The following is a 16309-nucleotide window of genomic DNA, read 5'->3' as shown; positions in this document are numbered from 1 at the left end:
GATTTTGGCTCATGTCATGATTTTAGGTTTGTGTGATTAAGCCCTGAATCAGGCTCTTGGCTTACAGCATGGAGTCTGCTTAGGATTCCCTCTCTCTCTCTCTCTCTCTCTCTCTCTCTACCCCTCCCCTGCTCTCACTCTCTTGCTCTCTCAAAATAAATAAAAAATAAATAAAGATCAGATATCAAAATTTTTACTAATCCTGTGGTTAGAAGAAAATTGTACCCAAATGAGGTTTAAATGTGCACTTTCCTAATTATCTGTGAGGTTGAGAATCTTATTTTTGTCCATTCCTCTTTTCCCTTCTGTGAAATGCCTGTTTATGTCTTGCTCATTTTTTTCTATTTATCTTTTGTTGTTGTGGCTATATATATATTTTTAATGTTTATTTATTTTTGACAGAGAGAGACAGAGCATGAGCAGGGGAGGGGCAGAGAGAGAGGGAGACACAGAATCTGAGGCAGGCTCCAGATCTATTTACTGGCCATCTCCATAGCTGCTTGGCTGTAATGACAAGTAAAAAATCATGGGGCGCTTGGGTGGCTCAGTCTGTTAAGTGACTGACTCTTGATTTCAGCACAGGTCATGATCTCACAGTTTGTGAGATGGAGCCCCACATTGGGCTCTGTGCTGACAATATGGAGTCTGCTTGGTATTCTCTCTCTCCTTCTCTCTCTGTCCCTCCCCTGCTCACTCTCTCACTCTCTCTCAAAATAAATCAATAAACTTGAGCTGTCAGCACAGAGCCTGACACGGGGCTTGAACTCACAGACTATGAGTTATGACCTGAGCTAAAGTCGGACATTCAACTGACTGAGCCACCCAGGCACCCCCTATTTTTTAATTGAAGTATAATTAACATACAATGTTATAGGAGTTTCAAGTGAACAACATATTGATTCAACAATTCTATACAGTACTTAGTGCTCATCACGATAAGTGCAGTCACCATCTGTCACTATACAGTATTATTAGGTTATTATTAATTATATTCCCTACGTTGTAATTTTTCATCTCTGCAACTTATTTATTTCATTCCTATTTTTAAAAAACTCTTTTATAAATTGATTTTTAGGTGTTCTTCATATATCGTGGATACTAATCTTTCCTAGATATATGTGTTGCAAATAACTCCCACTTTGTAACTTGACTTTTTAAATAACTTTTTAAACAAATCAAATTTATCTATCATTTCTTTTATGATTTAACATATTTTGGATCTTGCTTAATACATCCTTCTTTATCCCAATGGCATAAAGGTATTACCCCACATTTTCTTTTAAAAGTTTTACATATTGTGAAAATAAAGGAAACCTCACTTAAAATGGAGTTGGCAAGCCCTGCAGGGGGTGCTCACATACTTACCACTCCTTGCAGCCTGCTTACCATCAGAAAGAAGAAACAATCATTTTGACAAGGGAGGGCACTTTGCACATAGAATTTAATTCCTGCCTTTAAGAAAAGTAAGGAAGGGGTGCCTGGGTGGCTCAGTTGGTTAAGCATCCAATTTGGCTCAGATCACGATCTCACTGCTGGTGAGTTTGAGCCCCACATTGGACTCTGTGCTAACAGCTCAGAGCCTGGAGCCTGCTTTGAATTCTGTGTCTCCCTCTCTTTGTCGCTCCCCCACTCACACTCTGTCTCTCTCTCTCTCTCCCCAAGAGAAATAAACATAAAAAAAAAGAAAGAAAGAAAAGTAAGGAAGATCCGTACCTCCCTGCCCCAGCCACAAAGCACCAACCACCGCCTGCTGTCAATGAGAAACAACCACCACCTGGAACTCTTGTTCTCAAATGAACTTTTGTTCAGAACAGTCCTCCACAGCATCCTCCTAAAACCTAATAAAATCTCACCTCCCCTTTGTCTCTTTGGACTGGCCTAAGGTTCATCATAACTTGCTTGTCCCGAATTGCAATTTCTCTGCTATTTATAAATAAACTCATTTTTTACTGAAATAAAATTGCTTTTTGCTCTGTTTAAAGTTAACAAAATTTAAGTCTCCAATTCACCTGGAATTTGTTTTTTCCCTATAAATTGAGGTAATGACCTAATTTTATTTCTTTTCCTATGATCTTCTGACATATATAAAGTTCTCATATATCTGTAGATTCTGTTTTGGGGTTGTTTTATTTTCTACTTGTCTATTGTATTGTGTCAATACCACACTCTATTAATCACTCTGACTTTATGATGAGTTTTAATATTTAATACAGTAACACCCCCCCCCCCTTTGTTCTACTTCTCCAGGAGTGTCTTGACTATTCTTGGCTCTTCAAATTTCCACATATATTTTAAAATTGGTTTGTCAAGCTCAATAAAATGTCCTATTTTAATTTCAACAGGAATTGCATTAATCTATATGTTGTTGGGGAGAACTGACATCTTTAGGCTATTGAATTTTACTACCCATGAACTTGTTATAAGCTCCATTTTTTTATATATTTATACTTTTTTTTTTGCATGAAGTTCTTTACATCTTTTGCTAAATGTAGTTATTTGTAGAGAAGCCGTTTTACCTACATTTACTGATGAAAAAAGGTACTGAGAGCAGTTAATGGGCTTATCTTAAATTCATTTGGCTAGAAATGAATAAGAGTCTAACCCAGTTCTTAATACAAAGTTTTTTTCTCCACCTCTTTGTGCCTCATTTAATTTGAAACATACAGTTTGGCTATAGTATGGATTGTATCACATCTTCCAAGCCACAATGACCAGATGCAGTTATATGTAGATATGTTACTTTATCCATGCTGTGTCTGCACCCCCACATCTCCTGTCCCTCTGCAGTTAAATGTTCTATTTTATAGAAGTAGATACCCCTGGGCATCAAGAGCATGTCTGTTTATGAAAGATAAGCTACAAGATTGAAAATCTTATCTCCTCTACCTCTTGCCTTCTACACCTGTTTTTGGGAAAGTATTTAGATCATTTATTAAAAAATGCTTTTCCTTTTCTTTCTGTCAGCCTTTGAGGGAGAGAAAATAGACATATTTGCCAGTAAGAAGAGTGGTTCATAAACGAGTGATAGATTGAATTTTGCAACCTATATTTATAAAGTGCGCTTCTGTTCACACTAATCATTGCTGATGTCCCCTTGTTGATGAGCAATAATCCTGGCCTGCTAACACCACTGGAGATCTATTTACTGGCCATCTCCATAGCTGCTTGGCTGTAATGACAAGTAAAAAATCATGGGGCGCTTGGGTGGCTCAGTCTGTTAAGTGACTGACTCTTGATTTCAGCACAGGTCATGATCTCACAGTTTGTGAGATGGAGCCCCACGTTGGGCTCTGTGCTGACAGTATAGAGTCCGCTTGGTATTCTCTCTCTCCTTCTCTCTCTGCCCCTCCCCTGCTCACTCTCTGATTCTTTCTCAAAATAAATAAATAAACTTAAAACAAAAGAAAATCAGGTGAATTCCATTTATGAATCAGATACAGAGAGTATACAGGCTTTTGATACTACTCTCTGCTCCTCATTCCAGAAGGGGCTCATGGTGGTGATAATGGACAACTAGAAAATAGAGGTAATGGAGATATAAACTTGTATTAGAGAATAAAAATTGACTGCCACCATTTCTACCTTCGGGGAAGGGTAATGGCATACTGTATATCAGTGGGAAAACTGATCACTTTGAGGCATTGTACTATTTCAAAGACTGGAAGACGGGGGAAGCCAAGAACTTAGGGACTGGAAAATCTAGTAGCAGGGAGATATGGGAGATTCTGGAGAGAGACAGAGCTCAACCATAGTGGTGAAAGACCTAATGAGAAAGGGGGAGGGGTGGGGCAGCTGAGGGGATGTAGAAACCTTTCATCACCTCGAACCTCCGGCAACATTTGCTGTATTTACTCTTGTGAGTGATGAACTCAAGGAAAATGATGTGGATTCCATGCTTTCTGGGCCAGGAGCGGAGGGAACAGAAGAACCCTACGAGATGAGTCGTTGAATGTGAGAGCTTAGGGGTCAAGGACATACCAGCCTCCTGGAACTGGCAAGAATCACAGGACAGGGGTTTAAACCAACCTGATTTACATCTGAAAGCACAGGAAGACCTCACCTACCTAAATAAAATTGAGCCCTGCACCCGTAGCGGCCATCTTTTAGATATTAAATACTTCAAAACGAAACAGTTTAGGAGAGAAGACAGGAATAGCACTCTGAAGGCAAAAGCCACGCCACAGAGCATGTGCTTGGGTTTTTTAATTAGGAAAAGTATTTTTTTCACTCTATGCTTTGTTTTTGTTTTTATTTTGTTTGTTTATTTGTTTTGGTAGGCTTCACACCTAGGGTGGAGCCTAGTGTGGGGCTTGAACTCACGACCCTGAGATCAAAACCTGAGCTGAGATCAAGAGTTGGACACTTTAACTGACTGAGCCACCAGGCACCCCTGAGCATTTTTTTAGCCATTTACCACCTCCCTTTTGCAGTGTCCTTCCTCTGAGAGGCAGCTTGATACAGTGGGAAGACACACAGGCTTTCTGGTCAATCACATGGGCTTAACCTGCACGCCTGTCTTCTATTTGTAAAAGAGAGACGATAATGCCCCCTTGCAGCATTGTGTAAGGATTCAGGAAGACAACGCATGGAAAGAACTTAGCGAAGTGACTGGCAGTAGATGTTCTGTCTGTTCCGCTGTCTCGTCAGATTGTGTTGACAGACCAAATAAACAAATGGATCATGGCAAGATCAAATATAAAAACAGAACTCTGACCCATACTCTGCAGCTGCCAGGCCAGGAAACCAGTCCATTATCTATAGTAGGCAGACCAGAAAGCCACCTTCTTATGTACAAGTCAGACCTGTATCTCTAGCATGCTGGCCAGTAAGACCTGTGACACTCTATGCCAAACAGCCAACACTTGATTAATGACTGGCAGCTTCTTCAGGTTTTGTCCCTGCTTTCAACGTAAAACCAACCAGAGAAAGCCAAATGCACACCCCTAACCAATCAGACAGGATGTCATGCTTCTACTTCGCTCTGCCTGCAGCTTCCCAGGCCAATAGCCACCAACCAGGCACACCTGATATCTTTCTTTTTTTCCACTATAAAGCTTTCCCATTCTACCACTGGCTTTTGAGTCTCTGCCAAAATGTAAGTCATGGCTCTTTTGCAAGCCATGCCATGCAACCCATATGGCTCTTTTGCAAGCTCTGGATAAATAGTGTTTGTCTATTCTCATTTCGTTGGTCTTCAGTTACTTCCACGGTGTCTTTTTTTTTTTTTTTCTCAATTCTCTCTCTGTATGGACTAAGTGTGTGTGTCTTCCCCAAATCCATATGTTGAAACCCTAATTCCCAACATGATGGTATTTAGGGATGGGGCCTCTGGGAGGTGATCAGAGTTAGATGAGGTCATGAAGGCCTGGAGCCCTCAGGATGGGATTTGTGCCTTTATAAGAAGACAGGTGAGAGCATGGGCTCCCTCTCTCTCATCTCCTGCCTCATATGAAGACACAGCAGGGAGGAAGTGGCAGCCGTCTGCAAACCAGAAGAGAACTCTTACCAGGAACACAATCAAGTGGCACCTGATCTTGGGCTTCCAGGCCTCTAGAACTGTGATAAAATAAATTTCTGTTGTTTAAGCACTTTGTTAGGGAAGACTGAACAGACTAAGATATCCCCCTTTTTACTTTGTCCCCCTTTAGACCCAAAGCTCTGGACCTTCCAAACCCCTCTGGTCCCACCACACTTGATCTGTCCACCATCAAACAGGGGTCATGCACTCTAAAGTGACAACTTGACCAGTATATGCTCGTGTGGTGCATGCACATTGCTCAAACCAGGCTGCAAATGTACTGCTGGGTCCTCCTGGAGAGAGTACCTTAAGGAAAAGTGACTGACTCCACTGGTTTGAATTTCTGGCATCATGGAAGGTTCAGAAGGGAGATAGCTCAGGGCAGACAGAGGCACTTTTTCTATCTCTCATATCAGCCTCTGGGAGCTTCCTTATTGCTTGTAGCTTCTAGATACTACCTATATATCCAGATATATCTGATCTTGGTCATTACCCATTCACTGAGAATGTAAGTTTTGAATGTTTAGATATTCATCAGTATAAGATCTCTATCTATCTATCTATCTATCTATCTATCATCTATCTACACAGTCTCAGCATTGGGTCTCTCAGGGTTCAAGCATAAAGTTTACCTAGAGAAGTGCATGAAAGGATAATTTTTTGTGGGGGCTGAGTTGACAGTTAAAAAATTTCTCATATACACAGCTAGCATAATGATGGATGTTTATACAGACTAAAGGGCCAGTGGGCTATTACTTTATATTATAAAATGTATGTAATCATGGAAAATTTTAGCCCCTGGGTAAGCAAGGGAGGAAGGAAGGAAGGAAGAAAAAAAGGAAGGAAAGATAAAATTCTACCACTCAGAGATAGTTACTATAACATTTAGTGTTTGTCCTTCCTGACATTTTCAATCATCTATCTATCATCTATCTATCTATCCAACTAGCTATCATCTATATGTACATGCACATGCATATTCTATTTATTATATATTAATATACTTAAAAAAGTGATATTTACATGTTTCTGTAATTAAGTACTTAATAATTAAATAATTAACTACTATAACTGTTTCAACAGTTATAGTATTTAATATATTTATCTGATACCTGATAGAGGAAGGATGTCTTCCTCCTTTCTTTTTTCAGACAAATATTCTGACTTTTGACCAAAGCCACTCACAATAAATAAAATGAATGCATTTGTGTTTTCTTCCCAACGGCTCTTGTTCTTCTAGAAAAACCAGGCTGCAGAGACTAGACTGGCATGAGGGAGTCTGTGTGGAGGATCTGTGTAGAGGCCAGAATGAGCTACGAGCTGAACGATAGGTATTTCACGGGCGGAAAATTTCCAAGCAGCCTGCACACACCTCTGGGTTACTCTCGTCAATCATCGTGGGAGTCAGTTGCCTATAACTGTGTCTCCCACTGGATGAGAGGTTGTCAAACCTCGTTGCACATGAAAATCATCTGAAGAGCTTTTCCAAAGTAATGATGCCAGACCTCCCTCCAAACAAAGTGAATCAGAATCTCTCAGGCAGTGGTAGCTGGCATTGGGGCATTTGAAAAGATCCCCAGGCAATCCCTTGTGCGGCCGGAGCTGAAACCCAGTGCACGAGAACAGGCTTCCTCTAGCCAGGAATCGTGCCATTTACTCATTTGGCATTCCCGGTCCTTTGTAGCACTGCTGACATGTGGGGAACACAGCAGAAATGAACTGAATTCAGATGAAGACACTAACACTGACACATCTCTACCAATTCTTCTAGAGAGAGGGACACAGATTGTCAGTGCCCACTTGGGAATCCATGTGACTTTCTCACTGGAAGAAGTAGCTTCAAGAGGGAGGAAGATGAGTGTGGTCTCGGTCCAGTAAAGGTAATGGCTCAAAGTCTGAAAAGAGGTAGACTTAGAGACCATTTAGTCTGTCCCCTTATCTTAACCTCTTGAAGGCCAGAGAGGTTATTGCAAGGTGGCACAACTCTTAGTGGCACATCTAGAACAGAAACCAACTCTTCATAGTCCACGTAGCTGCGTTCTAGCTTGCTGTCCTTGAGTGAGCGTATGTGGGTGAGTATGTAGATGTGAGTGCATATGAGTGCGTAAGTGTGTGTGTGACAGACTGGGTGTGTGAAGGGATGTGTGTGTGTACAAGGAACGGGAGGAGGTGGGGAGCCTGAGGAGAGAACTAGTTGCATTATAATAAATGGAAAACCAGGAGCCCTTGCCCCTCTCTTTCTGGCAAAGTGAACTTGGTTCACTGAGTTCTCTCCAGGTTGGTCTCCATCAGGTCCAGTAATATTTGCTTGGGAGGCAGGCTAGGCCTTCAGGTCCCGGTGCCTGCCATGGGGGAGGTGTTCTGCATCAAGGTTTACTGCAGCAGGATCTGGGGAAGGGATGTAGCAGGTGGTCTCAGGCTCATGCTGAGGTGAAATTGGCCATTCTTTGCCTAGCTTAGGGTCCAGGATTGTTCTGTGGATAGACAGCAGTTTTCTCCATCTGTAAATTTAAGTCAGATAGAAATGTCTATCCTCATGTTTCACTGAATGTGTGCTCCTTGGACAGCTGTCTTTTCACCCCAGTGTCCTCCAGGGTGTTCCTTTTTGCCAGGCTTAAGAAACTGGGGGGGGGGCTTTGGATCATGGCCCCCAAAGTCCCCCCTTCCTTCCTTCTTTGAGTTTTCAGGGAGGCCACCTGGAAGAGACAGTACCTACTGGGAGAGCCTCTGGTGGATCTGCTCTGCTGGCTGAATCCTGATAGAATAATGCAGGCTTATTGTATTCAGGCAAAGCGCAAGCTCATATTTGCCGGAAAAAAAAACAAAAAAACAAAACAAACAAACAAACAAAAAACACTGCAGAAGCAAAATTACCCAAGAGTTGGGTAATTCGGATTAGAGACTTACCAGAGCAGTTGGAGATCACAGTCTCGTGGGCTTTGCTCTTAATCCAAATGGTTCTGATCACAATGGCATAGATGACACTGTGGAAAGGAGCAGAGGTAATATTAACATGGCTGGTGGGTTCCTACAGTGAAGACACAGAGACAGGAGGACTCACAGGTCCCGGAGTGTGAGGTATGGAGGGAGGGGTCTCTACACCATGCCTGGTCCCTGTCCTTGCTGATTATAGAATCCCAGAAGATGACAGCTACCTCTTTTTTAACTGAGGACGCTAGGACTTGGTGAAGTGAAATGGTTTCTCAAGGTAACTCAGGTGGTTAGAGAAATAGCTGAAGAATAGCTGACATTAGAATCCAAACACAGGGTTTGGAGTCAGAAAGATTTATGTTTGTAACCAGCACTGCTATTTGCTAGTTGTATGACCTTGACCTTAGACACTCTTTAATGTGGCCCCATGATTCCTGTCTCTGGTGTTCATGCCTTTGTGAGATCCCCTCCCCTTGAATGCGGTGAGAACTGTGATTTACTTCTAATCCGTGCAGTGGGCCGAAGGTGATAATGTCTGTGATTGCATATAAGCGTAGTGCCTGTCTTGCTAGTGTCTCTCTCTGTTGCTGCCATGAGTCCTACACCTCCAGAAAATTAATTCTGCCGAGAACCCATGAGAGCTTGAAAGAAGATCCTTCCCCAGTTGAGCCTCTGATGATATCCCGGCCCTGGCAGACACCTTGATGACATGCCCAGTTAAGCCATGTCCAGCCTCCTGACCCATAGACACTGGAGCTAATACATATATGTTGTTTTCAGTCATTGAGTTCATGATAATTTGTTACCCAGCAATAGATAAGCAATACACTGAGTGATAGAGGCTGAATGTATCTCCACCCCCAAATTTATATGTTGAAATTTTAACGACCACAGTGATAGTATTAGGAGGTAGAGCCTTTGGGAAGTGATTAGGTCATGAGGGTGGAGACTTCATGGATGAGATTAGTGGTCTTATCAAAGAGACCCCACAGAGCTCCCTAGCCCCTTCTGCCATGTGAGGACACAACAAGACGTCTGCCACGTGGAAGAAGGTTGTCACCAGAATCTGACAGTGCTGGCACCCTGATCTTGGACTTCCAGCCTCCAGCACTGTGAGAAGTAAAGTTCAGTTGTTTACAAGCCACCTAGTCTGTCTGTCTGTTGTTACAGCAGCCCGCACCAACTAACACACTCTGTTGACACTAAAATGCAGTTAATAATGCAAACTTCTTATGAGATTTTTGGGATCAAATGTGACAACATTGAAAATGCCAAGCACAGTGCTTGGAAATTAGCAGAGACTCAATCAATAAATGCCATTTTTCTTTCCCTCTTTCTTTTCCATTTTTCACATAATATCACATCTACTTTCGCATGATATAATCAATACCTAACAGGAAAGCAAAGTGTAAGTGACTCAAAAGCATCAGCAAATTTTGTATCTTTTGTCTCCTTTAATGAATATAAAAATTTATACTGTAATCAGTTATTAGTTGTTTCTAATATATTAAGAAACTCAACAAAAACTTTGGGACAAAGCATTGCTTTATTTTGTTTTATTTTATTTTATTTTTAAATCTTTTTAAATGTTTATTTATTTTTGAGAGAGAGAGAGAGAGAGACGGAGTGCAAGTGGGGGAGGGGCAGAGAGAGAGAGAGACACAGAATCTGAAACAGGCTCCAGGCTCTGAGCTGTCAGAACAGACCCTGATACGGGGCTCGAACTCATGAACCGTGAGAGCTGAACCTGAGCCGAAGTCAGATGCTTAAGCAACTGAGCCACCCAGGTGTCAAGCATTTCTTTATTTTAGAACTGCACAAATTTCCCTCCTGAGAATCACTGGTTAAAACAAAATCAGAGCTCTGGTCTGCAGTAGCTGACAAAGCACTAATTGTTTTTAGTGATCTTTACAATATAACTTAATTAATGACTGTGTTAAAACCTTCTGCTCCTTATTGCTTTTCCTATTCTTGCTCACTGAACTCCTCTGAATGCTCCAGGTGAGCTTGGGACCTTTTTCGAGCATCCCCTCTCCTTCTCATCTACCTGTCCAGGGATTTTTCTGGAATTTGTAAGTCTACTTTAAAGAAGAAATGAGAAAAAAATTACTTGTGAGTCTATTCTTTACCCTAAGTTGGACATTTGTTATCGCAAGGAGACTTTTTCCCCAGGAAATGAAATATAAGGAAAGGCTACAACCACTGTGAAACATTAATTATGTATTACACTTGCAACCTCAGTGCTATGTCAATTAATAATTCAAATATTCATTGACCACCTGCCATATACACAAAGGAAAATTAAGGAAGGTCTTATGTGTTAGCGGTTTAAGACTAAGTCATCCCCACCTAATCTACATAGGACCAATCAGGCAAGTGGAAATAATAATAATAAGTAGGGTGTCCCTTTATTACCCAAATCAGGCCACTTCTCAGAGCAGAGCAGAGCAGTCATGCATCAGAGAAATCTCTGAATTATATTTGTCTCCTTCTCCCTCCTCATTTCTTTCATCAGCAAGTTCTGTGGACTTTCCATTCAAAATGTCTCCATGATTTGTTCCTTCCTCTCCCTTGCTGCTCCTCAGCATCAATCCAGATCCTTCCAACCTCTTTTTTTATACTTCGACAATTTTAAAAAAATGTTTATTTATTTTGAGAGAGAGAGACTGAACAAACTCACACACAGGGGAGGGACAGAGAAAGAGAGAGAGAGAGAGAGAAACTGTGAATCCCAAGCAGGTTCTGCACTTATGCACTGTCAGCATAGAGTCCGACTCAGGGCTTGATCCCATGACCCTGGGATCATGACTTTAGCTGAAATCAAGAGTTGGATGCTTAACCAACTGAGCCACTCAGGTACCCTGACAACTTTTTTTATTGTGGTAAAATAAACATAGCAGAATTTACCAGTTTAGCCCTTTTTAAGTGCACAGTGTGGTGGCATGAAGTACATTCACATCATTGTATAACCATCAACATCATCCATCTCCAGAATTTATCATCTTCCCTAAGTGAATCTCTATACTCATTAAAAGTATAGAAGGCTTCATGAATGTTCATGTTATACTCATGCAAGGGCCATACTAATCTTCTCTGTATGATTCTAATTTCAGTATGTGTGCTGCCCAAATGAGCACCCCTTGTGACCTCTTGCCTGATTATGGTGATCTTCCAATGCCTCTACTCAGCTACCATCTTGAATGTCCATGCCACCATCAAGGTGGGGCTCTGGGACACAGAGTCATTCTCTGGCTTAAAACACTCCAGTGTCTCCACATTCCTACAAGATGGTATCCAGTCTCTTATGCAGGGCATCCAAAGCCTCCCACAATCTGCCTCTGCCTTCCTTACCTTATCATCATCATCCTGCTTCCTTCCACCCCACTGTCTCTCAATGACATTTGTCCATATCAGTGATGGGAGCAGCCAATAGGGCAGGCCAACAAAACTAACCCTGACTCCATGCTTCACATGTAGTTGACTTTGGGTGAATCTGAGTTCCAGTGTCTTCCATCTGTCAGCATCCGCTTTGCTCTCTCATTGAAATGCATTTTTAAGCCTATTCTCTGTATTTCACTTTGCTATGAAACCTTTCTGAGCTGTGCTTGTTCCCCAGTGATAATTAGCTCCCTCTTCCTTGGGGCTTCCATGATAGTATAACACTGGTTACACTGATTCTTGTCTATGGTGGTCATGTCCTAAAGATCAGCAGACCTATAAATAGCCCATTTGTAGAAAGAGAGCTAAAGAATAGCATCTCCATTCTTTTAGTCCAACTTCTTCCATGTCTTCAATCTATTTCCATTCTCTTGACAAGTGCAGCTTTCCTTCAGGCTTCTTAGAAACCTGAAAACTGAAAGATCACCTAGATTGAAGAAAGTATCCCTTATCGGTAACTGGCAGGTGGAGTTCCTGATTTTATGGAAGACTATCTGGACACAGACCCATTTTATTTCATTTCCTTTATAGAGGCAGCTCATGGTGAGGGGAGAGTGAAAGCCTAAGCCAGAGAAAACCTTGTAGGACTCTTAGGAGGATACCTGAACCCGGTTCCTTAGTTCTGAGTCTGGATTATGCGTAAGAAGTGTTGAGGAAACAGAACAAAACCTTTGCTCTTCCTTTGAGACACCATGAGAGCACCCCATTCAGATTACAGGTGCCTGACCCCTGCAGGACTCAGCACAAGGCTGGGGACTTGATGGATGTCCACTGCAATCTTGGAGCCATACGCCTTCAGAGTCAGACGGGGCCTAAGGCTGAATCTCTGCCTCACCTTTGGGGTCTGAGGATGGTGTTGAATTGTGCTCTAAAGGTCTCGCTGGAGGTCAGGCATAGGGAAGACAGGCAGGGGGAGTTGGTGCTTCACTGGATAGGCCTTTTTTTCTCCTCTCCCGGCAGGGGCTTTAAGAATACTCCTTAGTTGAAAGTGTCTCTCTCCTTCATTAATTAATTCATTCCACTATATGCATTTGAGCACTTTTTTGTATCAGGCACCTGTTGAGCCACTGTGGATACCATGGCAGAAAAAAGAGTCCTACCCCTCATGGAGCTCATATTGTATTTGTGGAGATAGACGATAATAAAATGAGGACACAGTAATAAATGATTATAAAGGAGCAAAATCATATGGAGATAAAATGTAGGGTGACACAAGAGTATATAATAAGGGCCCTGACTTGTTCTGGGGGTCAGACTTCAGTTTTGAGAGATTCAGTGACTTGTCTGAGTTCACACAACTAGAAAATGGGACTGTAGCCTGGGTCCTCTGACTTCAAGGACTGTTAACCAACTTGTTAACAAACTTGTTAAGGAGGGTGCACAGCCTCCTCTGGGGGCTGTATTGGGTCACGCATACTATATATGGTTCTAGTTATTTACTTCTTTGATTCCTAGACCAGCTTAGCCTCTCTGCTGTGGATCCCCTAAGGGGGCTCTCTATTTGCCCTACCATAGCACTCATCACACTGCTACAACACCTTCCTTAATTGGCTGCCTTCTCTGTTATACAAGAAGATTCTTAAATTCAAACAGGATGTATGTCTTGTCATTTCTCCCCTTTGCCTGGTCCAGGGTCTGGCAGAAGTTGGGTGCTCTACATGTATTTCTGGAAATAACTAATGTGTGGGAAGAGGCAAGGAGTCAGGGACTGTGTCATTGGGCTCTGGGAGACATGAAGGCAGAAGTAACTTTGGGGGGAGAATGTAGAAAGAGCATGATACTTAAGAAACTAAGAAAAATGTGAGAGTCCTGATATACACAATCCATTGACACCATGTTTAATGGGCTCCTGGACAGAGAAAGTCAAAGGAATGCCTTTATTAACTCACTCGGCACTACAGAATTAACTGAGATTTCTCAGAAGAGTTCACTCTGGTGACTTTGGTAGTTCAGATGAATTCACTGATGTCTGGAACCAGCAAGTATGGACAGTTGGGTATCAGTTAGGATGCTTTTTGTAGCAAGTTACAGAAAACTCCCAACTCAAATTGTTCTAAGAAATTAGAATATTTCTTATCTTCCGCAATTGTAACTTCAGAGGGTCAAATCTGCATTCCTTCCATCCCTGTCTCTTTTCTTTTCAGTGTAGGTGTCTCCCTGAGTCAGACTACAGCAGTTCTAGGTGTCAATGCAGAGACAGCAATGTCCAGAAGATGAGAAGCTGTGCTCTCCTGGGCTTGTTCCCTAAGAATGGGGAAATCTTTCCCAAAAGCTTGTCAGAAACACTCCCTCACATCTCATTGGCTACGATTGCTCACCTGGCCATTCCCAAACTATTCACATACTGAGGGGAGAGGCGACCATGAGCAGCTTATTGTGGAATGGATATTGGAAAGCCCATCACAAACATCTACCCTAACCTAGCAAATTCGTGAGAATGCCTTTTCAAAAGGTATAACTCTTGCCACCCCTCAGGTAACACCATATAGTATATCACTTCCTTTACTAATATCATGGGTCATTCTCCTTGACCTTGGACCTCATGCCCAGGGACAGTGCTGGCCAGCCCCTGGGTCCTTTTACCCACCATAGCCATGAACTCTACTGGGCTGTACCAACCTTAGCATAGGGCTTTCCCACAGTCTGAACTCCATTCCCCAAGCGAAATAAATGGATTTTTTTTCATGTAACACGAATCAGTGCTCTATGACAAATGTGCTTTTTTCCACTTATTACTTTGCAGTCGTTGGCCATGGATATTTTATGCCTCTATCTTTATGTCACAGAGATAAAAATGATAGAAGAATGAGAAATCAATTAAGTCACAAGAAAATAACCACAGCTAAACTAAAGCAATTACACCAGGGCTAATAACCTTCCCAGCAACAGTTAGACAGTTATGTCAAGTAAATTTTAAAATAACAGGAGTTGTGTTGACCCAGAAAAACATTGTATTGCCTTTATTGTCAGTCACTGTGATTTCAAGTCCTGGGAGGCTTGATTTAATTAATGGCAGAGCAGCTAAATCTTTATTCATACACAGCTCTCCTGAAAGTTTGCCACAGGCAATATAACTCCTTCTTCTCTTCTTCCCCCCCGTCTCTGCCTTTCATCCTCTCTCCCTTTCCTTTCTCCCTTCCTTCTTTCCTTTCACAAATATTAATGAAGGATCTGCCATATGCCAGAAACTGATCTAGGTATTAAGTAGCCAGAAATTTCCATGATAGGTGTGTGTGTGTGTGTGTGTGTGTGTGTGTGTGTGTAAGAGAGAGAGAGAGTGACACAGCATCTCTGTCCTGTGATTGGGGCAGTTTGTGCATTGGGCCTTTATGGTGTGCTGGATTTGGAATCCAGAAATTAAGAGACAAAGTTCTATACTCAAGAGATACAGCCGCACAAGCAGGTGATTACACTACCATGAAGCCTTTATGGCGACAGGGACGAGCTGAGGTTGGAGGCTATGGGTGAACAGCTGAGGCACTATTTGGCCCATGACTGGCAGCAGCAGCTCTGTGTGGAGTTGGTGTGTGGAGGGACAAATGAAGAATGTGAAGTGAGTTTCCAGAAGCAAGGCAGGGTGAGTGTGGAGGAGTGCTTAGGCACAAGGAATGATGTGCACAAAGGCACAGGCATGAGAGGAGTGAGGGACGTCCCTGTTTGTTCTGGCTGGAGAAGTGCGTGAAGGGAAGAACATCAGTAACTCCCTTGAAATAGCCAGGGGACCTTTGAGAAAGACAAGCCATCTTGTCCTAACAGATATTAAATGTATATAACGCTATAATAATTAAAACAATGTGGAATTAGTGGCAAAAAAGCACCTAACCTACTTATTTCTATGTTCTCTCCTTTCCTAATTATGGCAATTACGATGAACTGAAAATAAAACCATATTTAAAATGAAGAAGCAAATGACAAACTAGGGACATATTTGCAACTCGTAAAAAAAGAAAAAGGTTATTGTATAAAGAATATCTCTCAAGATAAAGAAAAAAGAAGATAAAAACAAACTGAAGAGACTAACAAGCCCAGAAACAATGAGAGTATTTATAATATAAACATGCATATGATAGAATTGCTGTTTCATACCATGGAGAAAAGATAGATTATTCAGTGAAAGGTGTGGGGACAAATGACCAACATTAAAAAAAACAAATTCAAGTTAGATCTCTAATTCATATGTAACATCAAAACTAAATGCTATTGGGGCACTTGTCAAATCAAATCAAATATGTTTTTTTTTTTAATTTTTTTTTAATGTTTATTTTATTATTTTTGAGACAGAGAGAGACAGAGCATGGACGGGGGAGGGGCAGAGAGAGAGGGAGACACAGAATCGGAACCAGGCTCCAGGCTCTGAGCCAACAGCCCAGAGCCCGACGCGGGGCTAGAACTCACTGGACCGCGAGATCGTGACCTGAGCCG

At 41.9% G+C, this 16309-nt stretch overlaps 1 protein-coding gene and 1 non-coding gene across 3 annotated transcripts in view; both read right to left on the bottom strand.

The window, feature by feature from the left end:
- The window catches only part of NPSR1 (neuropeptide S receptor 1), a 153840-nt gene that overhangs the window by 19723 nt on the left and 117808 nt on the right, over positions 1-16309 (bottom strand). For both annotated transcript variants that reach the window (XM_007078568.2, XM_015535925.2), the window contains one exon: positions 8426-8502. In XM_007078568.2, the coding sequence (XP_007078630.2) occupies positions 8426-8502 (77 nt within the window). The remainder of the gene's footprint in view (positions 1-8425; positions 8503-16309) is intronic.
- Positions 11480-11586, bottom strand: LOC122236771. The gene has a single exon (XR_006215023.1). It is a non-coding gene; the product is annotated as a U6 spliceosomal RNA (small nuclear RNA).

Source organism: Panthera tigris, chromosome A2 (assembly GCF_018350195.1).
Source record: "Panthera tigris isolate Pti1 chromosome A2, P.tigris_Pti1_mat1.1, whole genome shotgun sequence".
NCBI lineage: Eukaryota > Metazoa > Chordata > Mammalia > Carnivora > Felidae > Panthera > Panthera tigris.
This window is presented reverse-complemented; position numbering and strand designations above follow the sequence as displayed.